Here is a 13,447-nt window from a genome sequence, read left to right as displayed (position 1 = left end):
AGTTAAATGTTTTTTTGTAAATATATATAAGGAGGAAATAAGCTCAAATTCTAATTTAATTGTTGTTCTAGGTTTTAAATACAGTTGGTTAAGTGCTTCTTTTACCTCCATTTTTAAGATTCCTTTTCACTGTGGAATTGGATTTAATGTAGTTTTAATTTGTGTTTTTTTTTTTTTTTTTTTTTGTATAGACATCATGTACTTTTTAAACTTTTTTCTTCTTACTTTTTATGTAGAATATGTAGATTTAATCTCCTTGCCTTTTCTTCATCTAGGGACTTTCCCCTCACCCAGTTTCCTTGTAGCAGAACTCCTGAGAGGCCCCCGTGAGGTCCGCGATCCGCAGGTTGGGAACCACTTGCAGCATCCTGGGGCCTGTCTCTGTCCGTGGTGCTGAAATCCCGCCCATCAAACATACATGAGGGTGTATGGAGTCCCCAAAATAAACAACTGGTTTACAGCAGGTGGAGTTTTAAAAATATTCAAATTATCAAATCACTTTTTATTTCTTTATTTGTTTGTTCATTTTTTTTTTTAAAGTCTTGTGTTTTCCTTTATACTCCCACGAGTCCGGTATTGATCCTCTTCAAAGTCTACGCACAGCCGATAAGGGCTGGCCCCTCCAATCAGCTGTCACGCTCACTCCGTCGTACGATGTTCTCGCGTGTTCTGGTCACGATGGCTTGTTTTCATCATTCCCCATCTCCGCCGTCCACGGCAGCTTGATGCCTCAGTCGGTGGTGGAGCGGGGAGGGAAGGTGTGCGCGCTGAAAATGGACTGCGCACTTCCCTCACGGGCTTTTATATCGACCGATTTGAAAACACCCTCTTCCTAAAGATGCCCGGCGCGGATGCTGCAGCAGCAAGGAGCGGTTTTGCCAGAGGACGGCGGTGCCATGCGTCGCGGCGGTTTCGCATTTTTACGCAGCCATCCAGCCTCTTCCTTCTGTAATCGAACGGCGTCACATGCAGCTGAGAAGCACTTTAACGCTTCAGATAAAATGTCTTTGGGTGAATGCCGCAGCCTGCAGGATTTGGACCAGCGCTGGAGGCCAGCATGACCGGATCGGAGGACGTTTTTATAACGCTTGCAAATCACATTTCTTAAATTTTGGTACTTAACATCAGTTTAAAGGTAAGCACAGACACTTTTTATTGACTTACTATTATCTAATGCAAAGGCTCAGTTATCGATTTAGCTGCATCCTGGCAGGAGCTGCATGGTTTCTCCCATTTCTCTATATTTCTCTGGTCATCAATACCTTATTTATAGCTCCCACATGACCTCAATACTTAACTTGCACTTCCCTCTCTCTCTCTCTCTCTCTCTCTCTCTCTCTCTCTCTCTCTCTCTCTCTCTCTCTCTCTCTCTTTCTGTAGCTGACATAAGCAGTGTTCACAGTATGAGAAAGTGACATTTAGCAGCTGGAGCTCAAGCTTCTCAGTGTCACATGAAGTTAAGCAAGGTAGTCTCTTGAGGACAAGACCACAGCGAATGCTGGTGGAGGTAAACAAAAAAGTCTCATCACTCCTGTCCTCCTGATTCCCTCCCTTCTGTCTCTGCAGGCTCGGCCATGGGTGACGAGAGCAGCCTGTCTCGGCAGATTGAGAGCGTGGAGAGGAGCATGGTGTTCCTCAGGCAGGAGCACCTCACTTTGCTCCACGGTCTCCACCTGGAGATCCTCTCCCTGCAGAAACGATGCTCAGGTGAAGGACACACTGCTGCTGTTGTTACTGTGTGCGTACGTGTGAGAGAAAGCGAGAGAGACTAGAAACTTGTGAGACCATGTTGTCACAAACACCAAAGACATTATTAGTGGTTAAATCTTTAATCAATGCTTTATAGAAAAGCTGGAAGTATATATTTACTCGTTTGTTACCAGTTTAGAGCTCTATGGCCAGGGCTTTTCCTTATTAGTGACTGATTGATTGGTGGTTTAGTCTTCAACCATCAGAATACCGATAAAAGCAGATAAATTCTCTGTCGATAAGTGACTGATAATTTCAGCTCTAATAAGTTCACATTTAAGTGATTCCCTTTTTTCTGATCCTCTTCCACTGTTGCTTAGCTTTAGCTGCTTTACTTCTTTATTAATCAGCACGGACCCCTGTCATTGACCCTCCTAGACTCAGACAGAAGATTTATTACGATTTTTAATTACAGGCTTGATGGATTATCGGAAAGAAGACAGTTCCATGACCTTTTTTAATGAGGGTTTTTCACTTTATTGTAATTCATCAAGCCTGCAACCAGATGTGATTCTTTCCAGGTTGAGGATTAAATCATTTGGAGCTCGTTTTTAATGATTTCACCTTTTTTTTTTAAGAGCGGGGGGGGGGGGGACCACATGACCAGTATTTAATTTTAGTGAATGGGGGCCATACTGTAAGCTGCTTTTAAGACTGTGTTTAGTTACAATCTGCAGTGCAGTTGTTGCCATTTTCATTTCAAAACCCCTCCATGTGCATGCAGTCCTCATTGTTCATCTAATGTGTGTCTGCTCCATCAGTCAATGCCAGACAATGATTACATGGTGATGTCATGCTACAATTCCTGTAGATGGCATCATTTCCTGTTTGGGGTCTAATGGATATGTTGTCCATATAATCAACAAGCATGTGTGAACACACACACACACGACTATTACTCTATTTGAGGACCTTGTATTTAATTTGATTAATTCTCTGGATTAATTTCTTTACCCTTTACTAATGCAGCTACATGCCTAAAGCCAACACCCTAACACCTAATGCTGCAGAAAAAAAACACCCATTATTCTGACGTGTGAGCGTTCGCACATTACTCCAAGTTGGCTGTAGTCACACAAAGTAAAAAGCCTAAATCAGCTAGTTTTTAAAGTATTAGTAGCAAACAGCGTGTAGCTTGTATAAAATGAGCTGACTGGATTGTATTAGTGTTAGTGATGGATTTTATTTTGATGTAACTGCCTACAGCGGTGCATTTGCAGCAGTTTGTAGACATGTCTGTAGTTCTTTTCATCAAGTGGGTGATATCGTCTGTGTCAGAAATTCCTAATGTCTCCAAGTCGGAGGCTGACACGAACAGTTTTTCCCACTCGGCTGCTCTTAATTACCGTTTAAATGAAGATGACATGAACGTGGCATCAACCAGCTCATAATTCTAACCTAAAACCCTAAAACCCCGTCCTGAAATATGTAGTCTTTGACAGGCAGTGAATCCCCTTATGTGCCTGTATAGGCAAGTAAATACATACAAATATACACATGGAGCAGACTAACACACAAAATGCACACGCACACACACATTCATTTACTGTCTCTCTCTCACACACACACACACACACACACACACAATACATCCTCAGAAAGATGCATACAGACATATCCATCATGGTTTGGTTAATCCACAGATAGATTTAGTAATCCATACGAAGGGGATTGTGGTTAAACAAATACAGAAGGGGAGAGGGGGAGGGTTTTTTGTGTTTGTGTGTGTGTGTGTGGGTGAGAGAGAGAGAGAGAGAGAGAGAGAGAGAGAGAGAGAGATGGCTCAGAGCCAGTGTGACCAGTTGTGTTGAAAACAACCCCCTTCATCACTTTGTAGCTCTGCAGCACAGTCACATCTGGTCAATAAAGCTGTGTGTGGTGGTTATGGTGTGTGTGTGTGTGTGTGTGTGTGTGTGTGTGTGTGTGTGTGTGTGTGTGTGTGTGTGTGTGTGTGTGTGTGTGTGTGTGTGTGTGTGTGTGTGTGTGTGTGTGTGTGATGCTGAAAGAGAAACTGAAAGATGGAGACTAACACCACCAAAAGACTGAGAGTGTGTGTATTTCTAACTGTTTACATCTCTGCTCCTCTGCTTCTGTCTCCACGGGGTCTCCCAGTGTGAACACAGGGGGCTTGGTGGTTTCAGCTGACAATCTGAGGCTAAACCTAAACCAGAAAGACAATAGTTTGCTTTATATAAATGATTTAATCAATGATGAAGTCTCTCCAGAGACTGGCTGCATTTTCTCAGTGGCAACAACCATATTCCCTCCACAAATCTCATGAACACAAATGAATCTCCTTCCTGCAGCAGCTGGAGTCATGAATCTGCTCAGCAGTTTGTGTCTGCCTCTAACACAGCCTCTCATTTTCACATTCCTCAGAGGTTTCTGTGGGATTGCGTAAGCAGGGACGTTATTACGCCACATTCACTACAACACTCGAGACCATCTTCTCTTTCTGCTGAGCATCTTTAAAGCTTCTTATGATGTTTTCCTGCCAGAGTGGAAAATCAGTTTCTTTAAGGCAGACTAAGATCAAATGCACTCTCATAGATTTCCAGTATTCAAAGGAAAACGTAATAATATAATCCTCGTAGCTGGCTTTTTGTTGATGTGGAATACTTTGAAGTTTGAAACAAACATTGCTGCATTAAATTTTTGGAAGCTATCTCACTGGAACAGCCACAACAAAAATACACTAATTAATAGGTTTAAAGTCAGTGTATTCCCTCCTGTGCAAATCCAAAAAACGCTCCCTGACATCCTGTAGTTTGGCATGTTACGTTCAGTACAGTAGGTATATAACATGACAGTAGGTATATAGCATGTATATAACTTGCAGGGATTCTGTCAGTTTCTGGACTGTTTTTGGTGGAGAAACATCAGTGAAGTGATGAGGAGCCTGGGGGATGACTGTGAGGCGAGGTGCTGACAGGCTAATGTGGTGTGCAGGTGTGATAGGTGTTCATTGCCAGCTTGCTAATGCCTAGAAGGGTACTGCAAGGTTGAGCTGACGGTGGTGCTGTGCATATTAGCTCTGCCTTTGTATCATTGACCTCTTTTGTTGTTTTGAACTCTTCATCAGCATAAAGGCACTTACCCTTCTGTCTCCTTGAACAACAAGCTAAATCAATTTTTCTCGTTTTTTTGAGACAGGGTCTTTTTCTCTGATATAATGTGTTTATTGTGTGTCATAGAAATCAATTCTTTGTGTGTGTGTGTTTGCCCTTCAAGTTATCTTTGAGGCGTTCAAGGTTGAGCCATGAAACAAAAACCTTGAAATGCTCAGTGAGGCTGTAGGAGATAAGCCTGACCTACAAAGCGTTACACACACACTGGATGTTGAAATGTGCTGAGAGCCTCGTTTTCATTGTTCGACTGTTTTTTCAAGAAATGATTTCTTACAGTCGGCTTCCTGCTGTTAAATGAACTTCATAAATGCTTCTGGCAGTTTTAAATGAGGATAATAACTAGAAAATAAAAGTCCCCACACATTTGGCTGTCACAGTTCAGTGCTTAACCAGCAATCAGTAAGTCTGCCTGTCTGTCTGTCTGTCTGGAACTGCCCATCTGGGGTTCCTTTACACCCCACCCCACCGCATTTCTTCCGTTCCTCTATATTATCTTTCTTCCTCCCCTCCTCACCCCCTCTCCTCTTTCTCTCCTCATGCCAGCTGCATGGGTGGGCGTGTTATGCTGACTGCAGAGGGAAGGAGAAGGGGTGTGACAGTGAGAACAAGAGGAGAAATAAAGGCTAGAAATAACTAACGTGCTGTTCTAGATTGATCTAGATTATCTTTTTTGTTTCATTAGAAAAAGCTTTTCATTAGAGAATACAAATGTTTTCTTAATAAAATTAGACAAATCAAATTATATACAAAATATCTGCAACCAAAAATTTTAACTTTGATTATAAACTGAAATGAGCACTAATAATTTAAGCAAAAAAAGAGTTTTAGTAAACATCAATGTGTAAAGGTTAGCAGAGTGTTGATAGGTTGAAAATGAGTAGTCAAAAGTTATTTCGGCACTGCTGATTGAACATTTATTGCCAAGAAAGAAATTAAATAAGGAAAATCTGTGCCACGTGAATTTAAAAATTACTGGAGCCACACACACACATTCCAGTGTGTGCTGAAAGCTTAATGTCAAGATTTCCCTGTAGTCAGGCCTCAAGATGAGTGACAGGCCAGACACAACCCGCAGTCTGATTCCCACAACCACCCCAGAGGCTCTAAGCTGATATATTTTTATCAGGGACAATCCAACACCACTAATAACCGAGTACCATATACCAGTCTGATCTCAAAAAACGTAAACCATTGGATGCTGTATTGCCAGAAGATGAGATATAATCCATGCAGTATCTAAAAAAAAACCCTGTGTGCCAGACATCATATCATGTAATATTTGGATAATCCTGATCATGTTGGTGAGGTAACTCTCTCAATCACTGTTCCTACACAGTTAAAAAAAAAAAAAAAAACATGCCTTTGATCTAAACAGTTTTATCGTCCAATCCCACATCCAGATGGGAAAGCTGCTGAGTGTCCACTGTCTGTTATCTGTCTGTTTTTTTTATGGCACGAGATATATGGATGCAAAGGGCATACACTAATGCAAGACATAAAAGCCGCGCACAACGTTACACAGAGTGTATCAGTACTCAGAAGAAACACAAGTTGCGCATTAAAACACACAAGAGATATTAAACTTCTTTCCACAGATGTTAAAAGACTTAACTTCAGAACATCTGAATCGATCGGCTTTCAGCTTTGTGTAAAGTTTTTTTTTTTTTAGCTACATCAGATGCTTTGATAAATGCAGCTCTGCCTACGCAGCTTAATCGTAAGCATTTTCAGTTTTACAGGATTCTTTTTAGGTTCCTGTTTGTCTGGTCTGCATCGGCCTCTGAAACAAATTGCAAAGCCAGTAGTTTTTATTTAAGTGAATATTGATTTCAGTGAGGAATGCTAATGATGCTAATATGTCTTATTGAAGTTACAGTAAAGAAAGTTTTTTTGTTTTTGTTTTTTCTCCAGACATTGAGAGGTATTGTAACAGGACATCACTGGCCAGGTTTCTGGCTCACACTCTTTGATGTAAAGTTTCAGATTTAGCTTCATAAATTATGTATGAGCTCACTGAATATGTGCTGGAAACTGCATCGAGCATCTGTTATGTTAACCAGCAACAGCAAAGAGAAAATGTCAGCACACAGCTTTTAATAAGACATTTCAGAACCACTGAGCGTCTATATTTATCCACTAACAATATGATTTCATGGTGGTTTATATGTTTCTGTCTCTTTAATTGCTCTTCCCTGTGTTTTTGTCTTTCTCTTGTGTCTTTCAGAGTTGACAAGTGAGCTGAAGGTAAAACCTCCAGGCAGAAGCCAAATAGGTATGTTTAAAAGAAAAGCTCATAGTTATCTGTAATGAACTAATTCTCTGTCTGTGCCTGTCTTTATTTCCACTTTTTGTTGTTGTCTTCCTCTGGTTTTTTTAGACACAAAGACAGACACAGGTTTACATCTCTCTCAGCTACTTTGCCTTCACCGCACTCAACCTCAACCCCCAATCCACCATCTCTCTATGCCTGCATCCATCTCTGCCTCCCTCTGTCCTTCCCACCCTCCCATCCCCCAGGGGACAGATCCCTGTCAGCCACCCTCCTCCCTCTTCTCACCCCTGCCTCCCTCTCTCTCTCTCTCTCTCTCTCTCTCTCTCTCTCTCTCTCTCTCTCTCTTCTTATCATGGGTGCACAGTGCATCTGTGTTTCCATGTGTGTGTTTTTCGCCTTTTTATTTTATTTTTAATTTTTCACAAATGTGCAAATTTTGCGGTTTGAAAAGAACTGGTCACGGCTTTATGAGGGCAACACGGTCGCTGTGAAGAAATAAAGCCAGCTGCAGAGACAGCATGCCTCGACATATTTGGCTCATAGCTGACGTTTGCAGGACCATTGGTGGTGTGTGGATGCAGGGATGCAGAGCACCATGTTGTCGCATCGAATTAGAGACAGACCAGAGAGGAGTCAAAGGCTGTATGGATATGTGTGTGTGTGTGAGGTGGTGGTGGGGTGGGATGGTCGTGCTTGGTTGCACTACTCAGCCATTAGACCCAATCTCCTTTTCCAGGACAGGTTATCCCCCAATCCATCAATACAGCACGGCCCTCTGTTCTTCCCCCACCCTGACAAATTGATCCATCCTCTTTTTCTTTTCCTGCTCTCGCTTTTCCTCGAGGTCCCAGTGGGGGTGTCCACTTACAGACTTTGCTGAGAAGGAGAGAGACGAAGAGTCAGGAAAAGAGAGAGGAAGAAGTGGGAGAGAGTCAGAGGTGATGGGAGGTGGAGAGGTAGTGCGACTGAGGGAAAAGACTAGGCGGCAGGATCCGGTTGGCTGCAGACACGGAGGAGGGGAGAGGGGTATGGAAGGAAAATGAAGATCGCATTAGGTAGTCTATAGTTAGCACATGAGCTCAACCTGGGTGTGGTGATGGGCGACAGAAAATCTGGGACTGATCAGTTTTCAGAGAATCCATCCTGGAAGACAGAGAAATTGAGAGAGGAGAGGGAAATTATGGAAGGAAAGTAATAATAGAAAAGGACGAACTGGAAAAATAATGCAAAAAAGATGAGTGATTAAAGATAAAGCAATGTATGCACCCTGCTACATTTAAGCCTGATATGGATTCAAGGCTTTAAAGTTACACCTCCCGCTGCCTTGTGGGATCCTCCTGCCCAGTGAACCTGGCCTGTTTCTATGGGCAGAGGCATCAGTGCCGGCCTCTGTGGGTGTAATCTCCTTCTCCTCTGGCGCGCTCCAGCTCAGTCGGCCCTGAGGTGGCTGCCCTGACTCTTCATCTTCATCTTTTCATCCATACCTCCCTCTCTGGGGAATTTTACAGGAATGAAAGAGCCCAACGGTTGTCTACAGAAAGAAAAAACAAAAACAAAACAACCCCTGAATAATAAGCAGTAGACTGACCTTGGTACGGAGGTTGAAGTTCATGTGGAGAGAACACCTGGTCTGACTTTGTAGCTGCCTGGGGAATGATGCCTTCAGTACTGGTTTAAGATATGATAGAACTACATTACAAGGTCTAGTCTTTGTGTACTGTACCTTGCTATTAAGAAGTAAAGGAAGTTTTAATTCGGATTGACTACAGATGAAAAAGATGATATTGAAAATAATAAATACGATAACTAGAATTCTCAATTCTAATATGAACACCCAGGGAGTGTACAGAACATTGAACTGATAAAATATCAGACATCGCACATTATAACTCAATACTACAGACCACAGTAGGGCGAGAATGAATAGTTGATTTTAGTCCATGGACAGAAACACAGTCAGCAAAAATGCCAAACATTTCTTGGTCTAGTTTCTTTAATGCAAGGATTTGTTTCTTTTGTCTGTTTTAAATCTTTGTAAACAGAATATCTTTGGATTTTTGGCTGCAGGCCAGATGAAACAAGTCCTTTAAAGATGTCGCATTTGGTTTTTTGGCTGCCATTCTCAAGTTGCAAATTAGATTGTTTCACTGATTTAAAAGACACATTAATGTCAGATGAATATCTGATATATAAACATCCCAGAATGTGATTATGCTCGATGATATTGAATAAATATTGATATATATCATCCAGCTGTAGTAAAGCCTGTCAGTTTCATGGTGGGACAGAGGTTACTCTTGTTATATCATTTCCAGCAACAGCTCTGAACCCTTTCTAAAGCCACCATACTATGTTTCTAGCCCACAGATTGTTCTGATCAGACCTTGAGAGGAAACAAGCGATTTTCAAATTAATCAGTCAGTTTAAATTAATAGATTGAAACCAAAACATAATCTGGATAATCTCGAAGTTGTGAGCTGGTGTGGCCCAACAAAGGCTTAGCTTTGCATATGGAGGCAAGAGACGTACACTGTGTCTATATAAGTGCGTCCTAATATTCTTTTTGTGTGCACTGTGGAACGAGCTCAGAGTTTCAGATTATTTCACTTATTTGGTGAATTGCTTGGTTGAACATTTACATACACATACATTTTATGAAACTCTTCTGTCCTTTTTTGTTTCAACATTTGCTTTTCTTCTCTGTATCAGAGTTACAAGAGGAAGAGGAATGCTTGGAGGCCCAGTGTTGGGATGTGGAGAACCGCCTGGCAGAGCAGGAGTCCACCTTAGGGGAGCTTCGTAAGGAGCTGAGTCACAAAGGGGCTTTGGTGGGAGCCCTCAGAGCCAATCTCAAAGAAAAGGAGCGCCACTTCCTGGAGGAGCTCAAACGCCGCAGCCACTGTTCGACCATCCTCAACACGGAGCTGCAGAAACAAACAGAGGCAGCAGCATACCTCTCTTTCCAGCTGCACGCTGCCAGGCAGAAATTGCACCACCAGCGGATGCAGCAGAGGCAGGGACTCCTTGCCAGAGCCAACAGTCAGGGGGCCCAGTATTGTGCCGAGCAGAACTCAGTTTCTCCTCAGATGCCATCAGGAGCCTCCCCTTCCTCTCCTGTGGTTAAACCCAAGCGTAAGAGCGCTAGGGCATCCGCGAGAGTGGAGCGTGCCCGCGAGTGTGTGCCCATAGAGAGAGTAATGGGCCCTGCAGAGCCCACGGCCATGCCGGACCCTGCACTCTTCCTTCATCCTCGAAGGCACAGAGCTCGCTCCAGGCACGCTGCGGCACAAAGACAGCCTCCACTGGGCCTGGAGAAGGAGGATGAAGAGGAAGGAGGTGGGGAGGGGCCGGTGGAGCCCCAGGATGAAGCTGCCAGACTGGTGTCTTCAGCTGCAGTGCCCCCTGCTGCTGAGACCAAGGCAGATTAGCAACTACTGTGACCTGTGCTTTTAAACTACAGTGTACTTCTGTCGGACTGTTAATGCTGTTAACTATTGTTCTGCACCTTGACTAAATTGATACTGAGACTGGTTTTAGCTATTTAATTATATTAAACTTACAATAGAAACTTTTTTAAAAATGGACTTTGATATAACCTTAAAACGACTTGCAAAGCAAAACTCAGTGTCACTTTAAGCCTGTCTTAAATCAAATTAGAATTATCTGTTTACACTGGTGTCACATTTACTGTGGGGCCTTATTTCAAAGCAACCCCTTTTAGATTTACGGTGAGGGTACGTTTGACTATGGTAACAGCCATTTTAGGTGGAACACAAGCCCAGCTGCGTGGCCCAACCAACTGTGACCTTTCAAGGCCAAGCATAAATCACTCCATGTGGCCAAATGTTTGTATGGCCGGAAAATATCTGAAGTGGTGGGCACCTCCTGTGTGAGTCCTCCATGTCCACTCCCTTTGAAAGAACAGACAACCGATTAGAAACAGTAACTTCCGATTATTTTATTTTGGATTTTATTTTATTATTTTTTTTTTAATCCATGACCACTAAACACCACTGTGTGCTGGTGTTACATGTTTTTTCCTTATCCACTGAATATACTTTCTGATTGGCTCCAACAATAGCCAGACACGTAGGTGTTAGTAACAACAGTAACAATGGCTTCATTCCATTTAGGTGTCTCGGTGAGCCTTGTTATTATAGAGCCAGGACTCTGAACCTGTTCACCTAAATAGAATCATGTCTTTACTGACATTATTAGTAGCACCTGTGAAGTGAAGAAGGTCTATAAATGGATCATGATTTGACCACAGCTGACTTTTATGTCTTTAGCAAGTGTCAGTAATTTAATGTACTTAAAGGTAATGTCACATCACACAATTGCCTCTTTTTACCTACATTCTTCTTATTATTATTACTTACTTCAGACCATGGGCACACTGTAAAATTAAAAAAATTCTAAATGTCAGAAACAGGAAATGCACATAATCATATACTCATTCATTCATTCATCTTCTATACCGCTTGATCCGTCAGGGTCGTGGGGAGCTGGAGCCTATCCCAGCTGACTATCAGCAAGAGGCGGGGTACACCCTGGACTGGTCGCCAGTTAATCATAATCAACATTAAAACATATAGAAAACACACACAGAATAGCATTCTCACTTTCATGACATATGTTTCTGGATTTACATTTCAACTAATAAGTAATTAATATATCAGTTGTTAATTATTTCTTCAAGATGAAAACTAAATTTACAGCGTTTGCTTTTTTTTCTTTCTTTAGCAGTGCCTGTTTTAGGGGGAACGTAAGGTCGGTCAGTGTTGGCCACGTGCAAACTTTGCCTCCTGGGCTTAACAACACAATATGTAGCCCCGCATGTTTTTAAAAGATTCACACTGAGGCACAAGTGTGCAGTTATTCCTCTGTACTGACTGCTTGGTATAAACAGGCCACATTCAGGGGATAATCAGTTGAGACTCGTTGGACCGTGTGCTTTACTCAGGTGTGGTTTGTGTACTAAACACACACACACACACACAGACGACTACTACTTTAACTCATTTGTGTTTGAGGTTGTTGTATGGGGGTTTCTTTTCACCTCAGGAAAAATGGACAAACGAGAACATGACTGTAGGTTTTGGTGTGTTTTCAGCGGAAGCGTGGTCTGAATGATCGTCTACTTGCAGTGTGTTCCTTTTCTAGTTTACACAAATTCCCAAAGTAGCTGTAAATGACTAGAAGGTAGGCTCAGCAGAAAGATATCTGGGTGTGTGTCCTCTCTCCTGTGTTATCAAAACAAATACGCATGGTGGCCCCTAGTGTAACAATGAGCAAATAGCATCTTTGGAAAAAAGAAAAGAGGTAGGAGAAAGATCAAATTAACACTTTCAGTTGCTATATTTTAATGTAGGACATACTTTTTTATGTTACTGCATACCTGTATCAGTGCTGGTTATAAATTCATTGTTACTGTATTTACTGCCTTATGACAGAGGAGGAATGGATGTAAGAAATGCAGGATTCATAACAAAGTGTGGAAACTTTTCTTTACTCAAGTATCGGGTCCTTTTGTTTCAGCAGCACTTTCATAAGACGCAGGGTGAGTTTGCATACAAAGGTTTACTGTATGTAATGTGGCATTTCAGTTATTTTTGATTCAACAATATTTTGTCAGTCGTTTCAATACTTGAGCCATGAGACTTAAAGTGAAGATTGGTAAGTGGAGTCAGTATCTTTGACACCAGCCATCCTCTAACACTGAATTTCATTGTGATGAATTGCTGTGAGGTTTTTCTCGCCTTCTGCAGCCACTGGTTAGAAGTTTAGGATTATGTTTTAGCAGTAAATGTTCAATAAAGCAATATATCAATATATTTATATATTATTAGTAGGTCACGTCAACTGGTTTAAGTACACTTGAGGTGTTAAAATATATTTTATGATTGTTTAGCTTTGTATTTTGTAATTGTTGAGCTCAGTATGTTTTGCTTGATATTTTTCTGAATTGTCCAACAGATCATTTGATTTAAAAAAAAAAAGTTCTGTTGATTGTCACTGATTCTTTAACTGATTAATTGTCATGTTACAGTCATTAGGAGGCATGTCCAAGTAGAGGAATCAAGGAAATGCTGTATGTGAAGCGGCATTAAGCAAATGGGCATATTATTATGCCACACTAGACTGTCTGGATGAAAAACTTGTCTCCTTCTTAGCAAAAATGCAAATGAGACAAAGGCTTTTCATTCACCTCTCAGCTGGTAATCCATTAGCATAATTGTGTGCACTATTCTTCCTCAAGTTTTATGAGATAGTAGGGGATAAAAGTACGAACCTGTCC

The 13,447-nt window shown here is 41.7% G+C and overlaps 1 protein-coding gene across 1 annotated transcript; it reads left to right on the top strand.

The window, feature by feature from the left end:
• The first annotated feature begins 1,574 nt into the window (after window positions 1–1,574).
• On the top strand, window positions 1,575–10,577 carry si:dkey-54n8.4 (coiled-coil domain-containing protein 92). Its single transcript, XM_041046986.1, has 3 exons — window positions 1,575–1,707; window positions 7,102–7,149; window positions 9,859–10,577. The coding sequence occupies exons 1-3, from the start codon at window positions 1,575–1,577 to the stop codon at window positions 10,575–10,577; spliced, it is 900 nt and encodes a 299-aa protein (XP_040902920.1).
• Window positions 10,578–13,447: the final 2,870 nt, after the last annotated feature.

This window comes from Toxotes jaculatrix, chromosome 9, assembly GCF_017976425.1.
Source record: "Toxotes jaculatrix isolate fToxJac2 chromosome 9, fToxJac2.pri, whole genome shotgun sequence".
In the NCBI taxonomy this organism is placed as follows: Eukaryota; Metazoa; Chordata; class Actinopteri; family Toxotidae; genus Toxotes; species Toxotes jaculatrix.
Note: the sequence above shows the minus strand (reverse complement) of the source record. Positions and strands in the feature narration are given on the sequence as shown.

Coding starts and splice junctions, on each gene's coding strand:
- si:dkey-54n8.4 (XM_041046986.1), top strand. CDS start 1,575: ATGGGTGACGAGAGCAGCCTGTCTCGGCAGATTGAGAGCGTGGAGAGG. Junction 1,708..7,101: donor CCTGCAGAAACGATGCTCAG/GTGAAGGACACA, acceptor TGTGTCTTTCAG/AGTTGACAAGTGAGCTGAAG. Junction 7,150..9,858: donor TCCAGGCAGAAGCCAAATAG/GTATGTTTAAAA, acceptor TCTCTGTATCAG/AGTTACAAGAGGAAGAGGAA.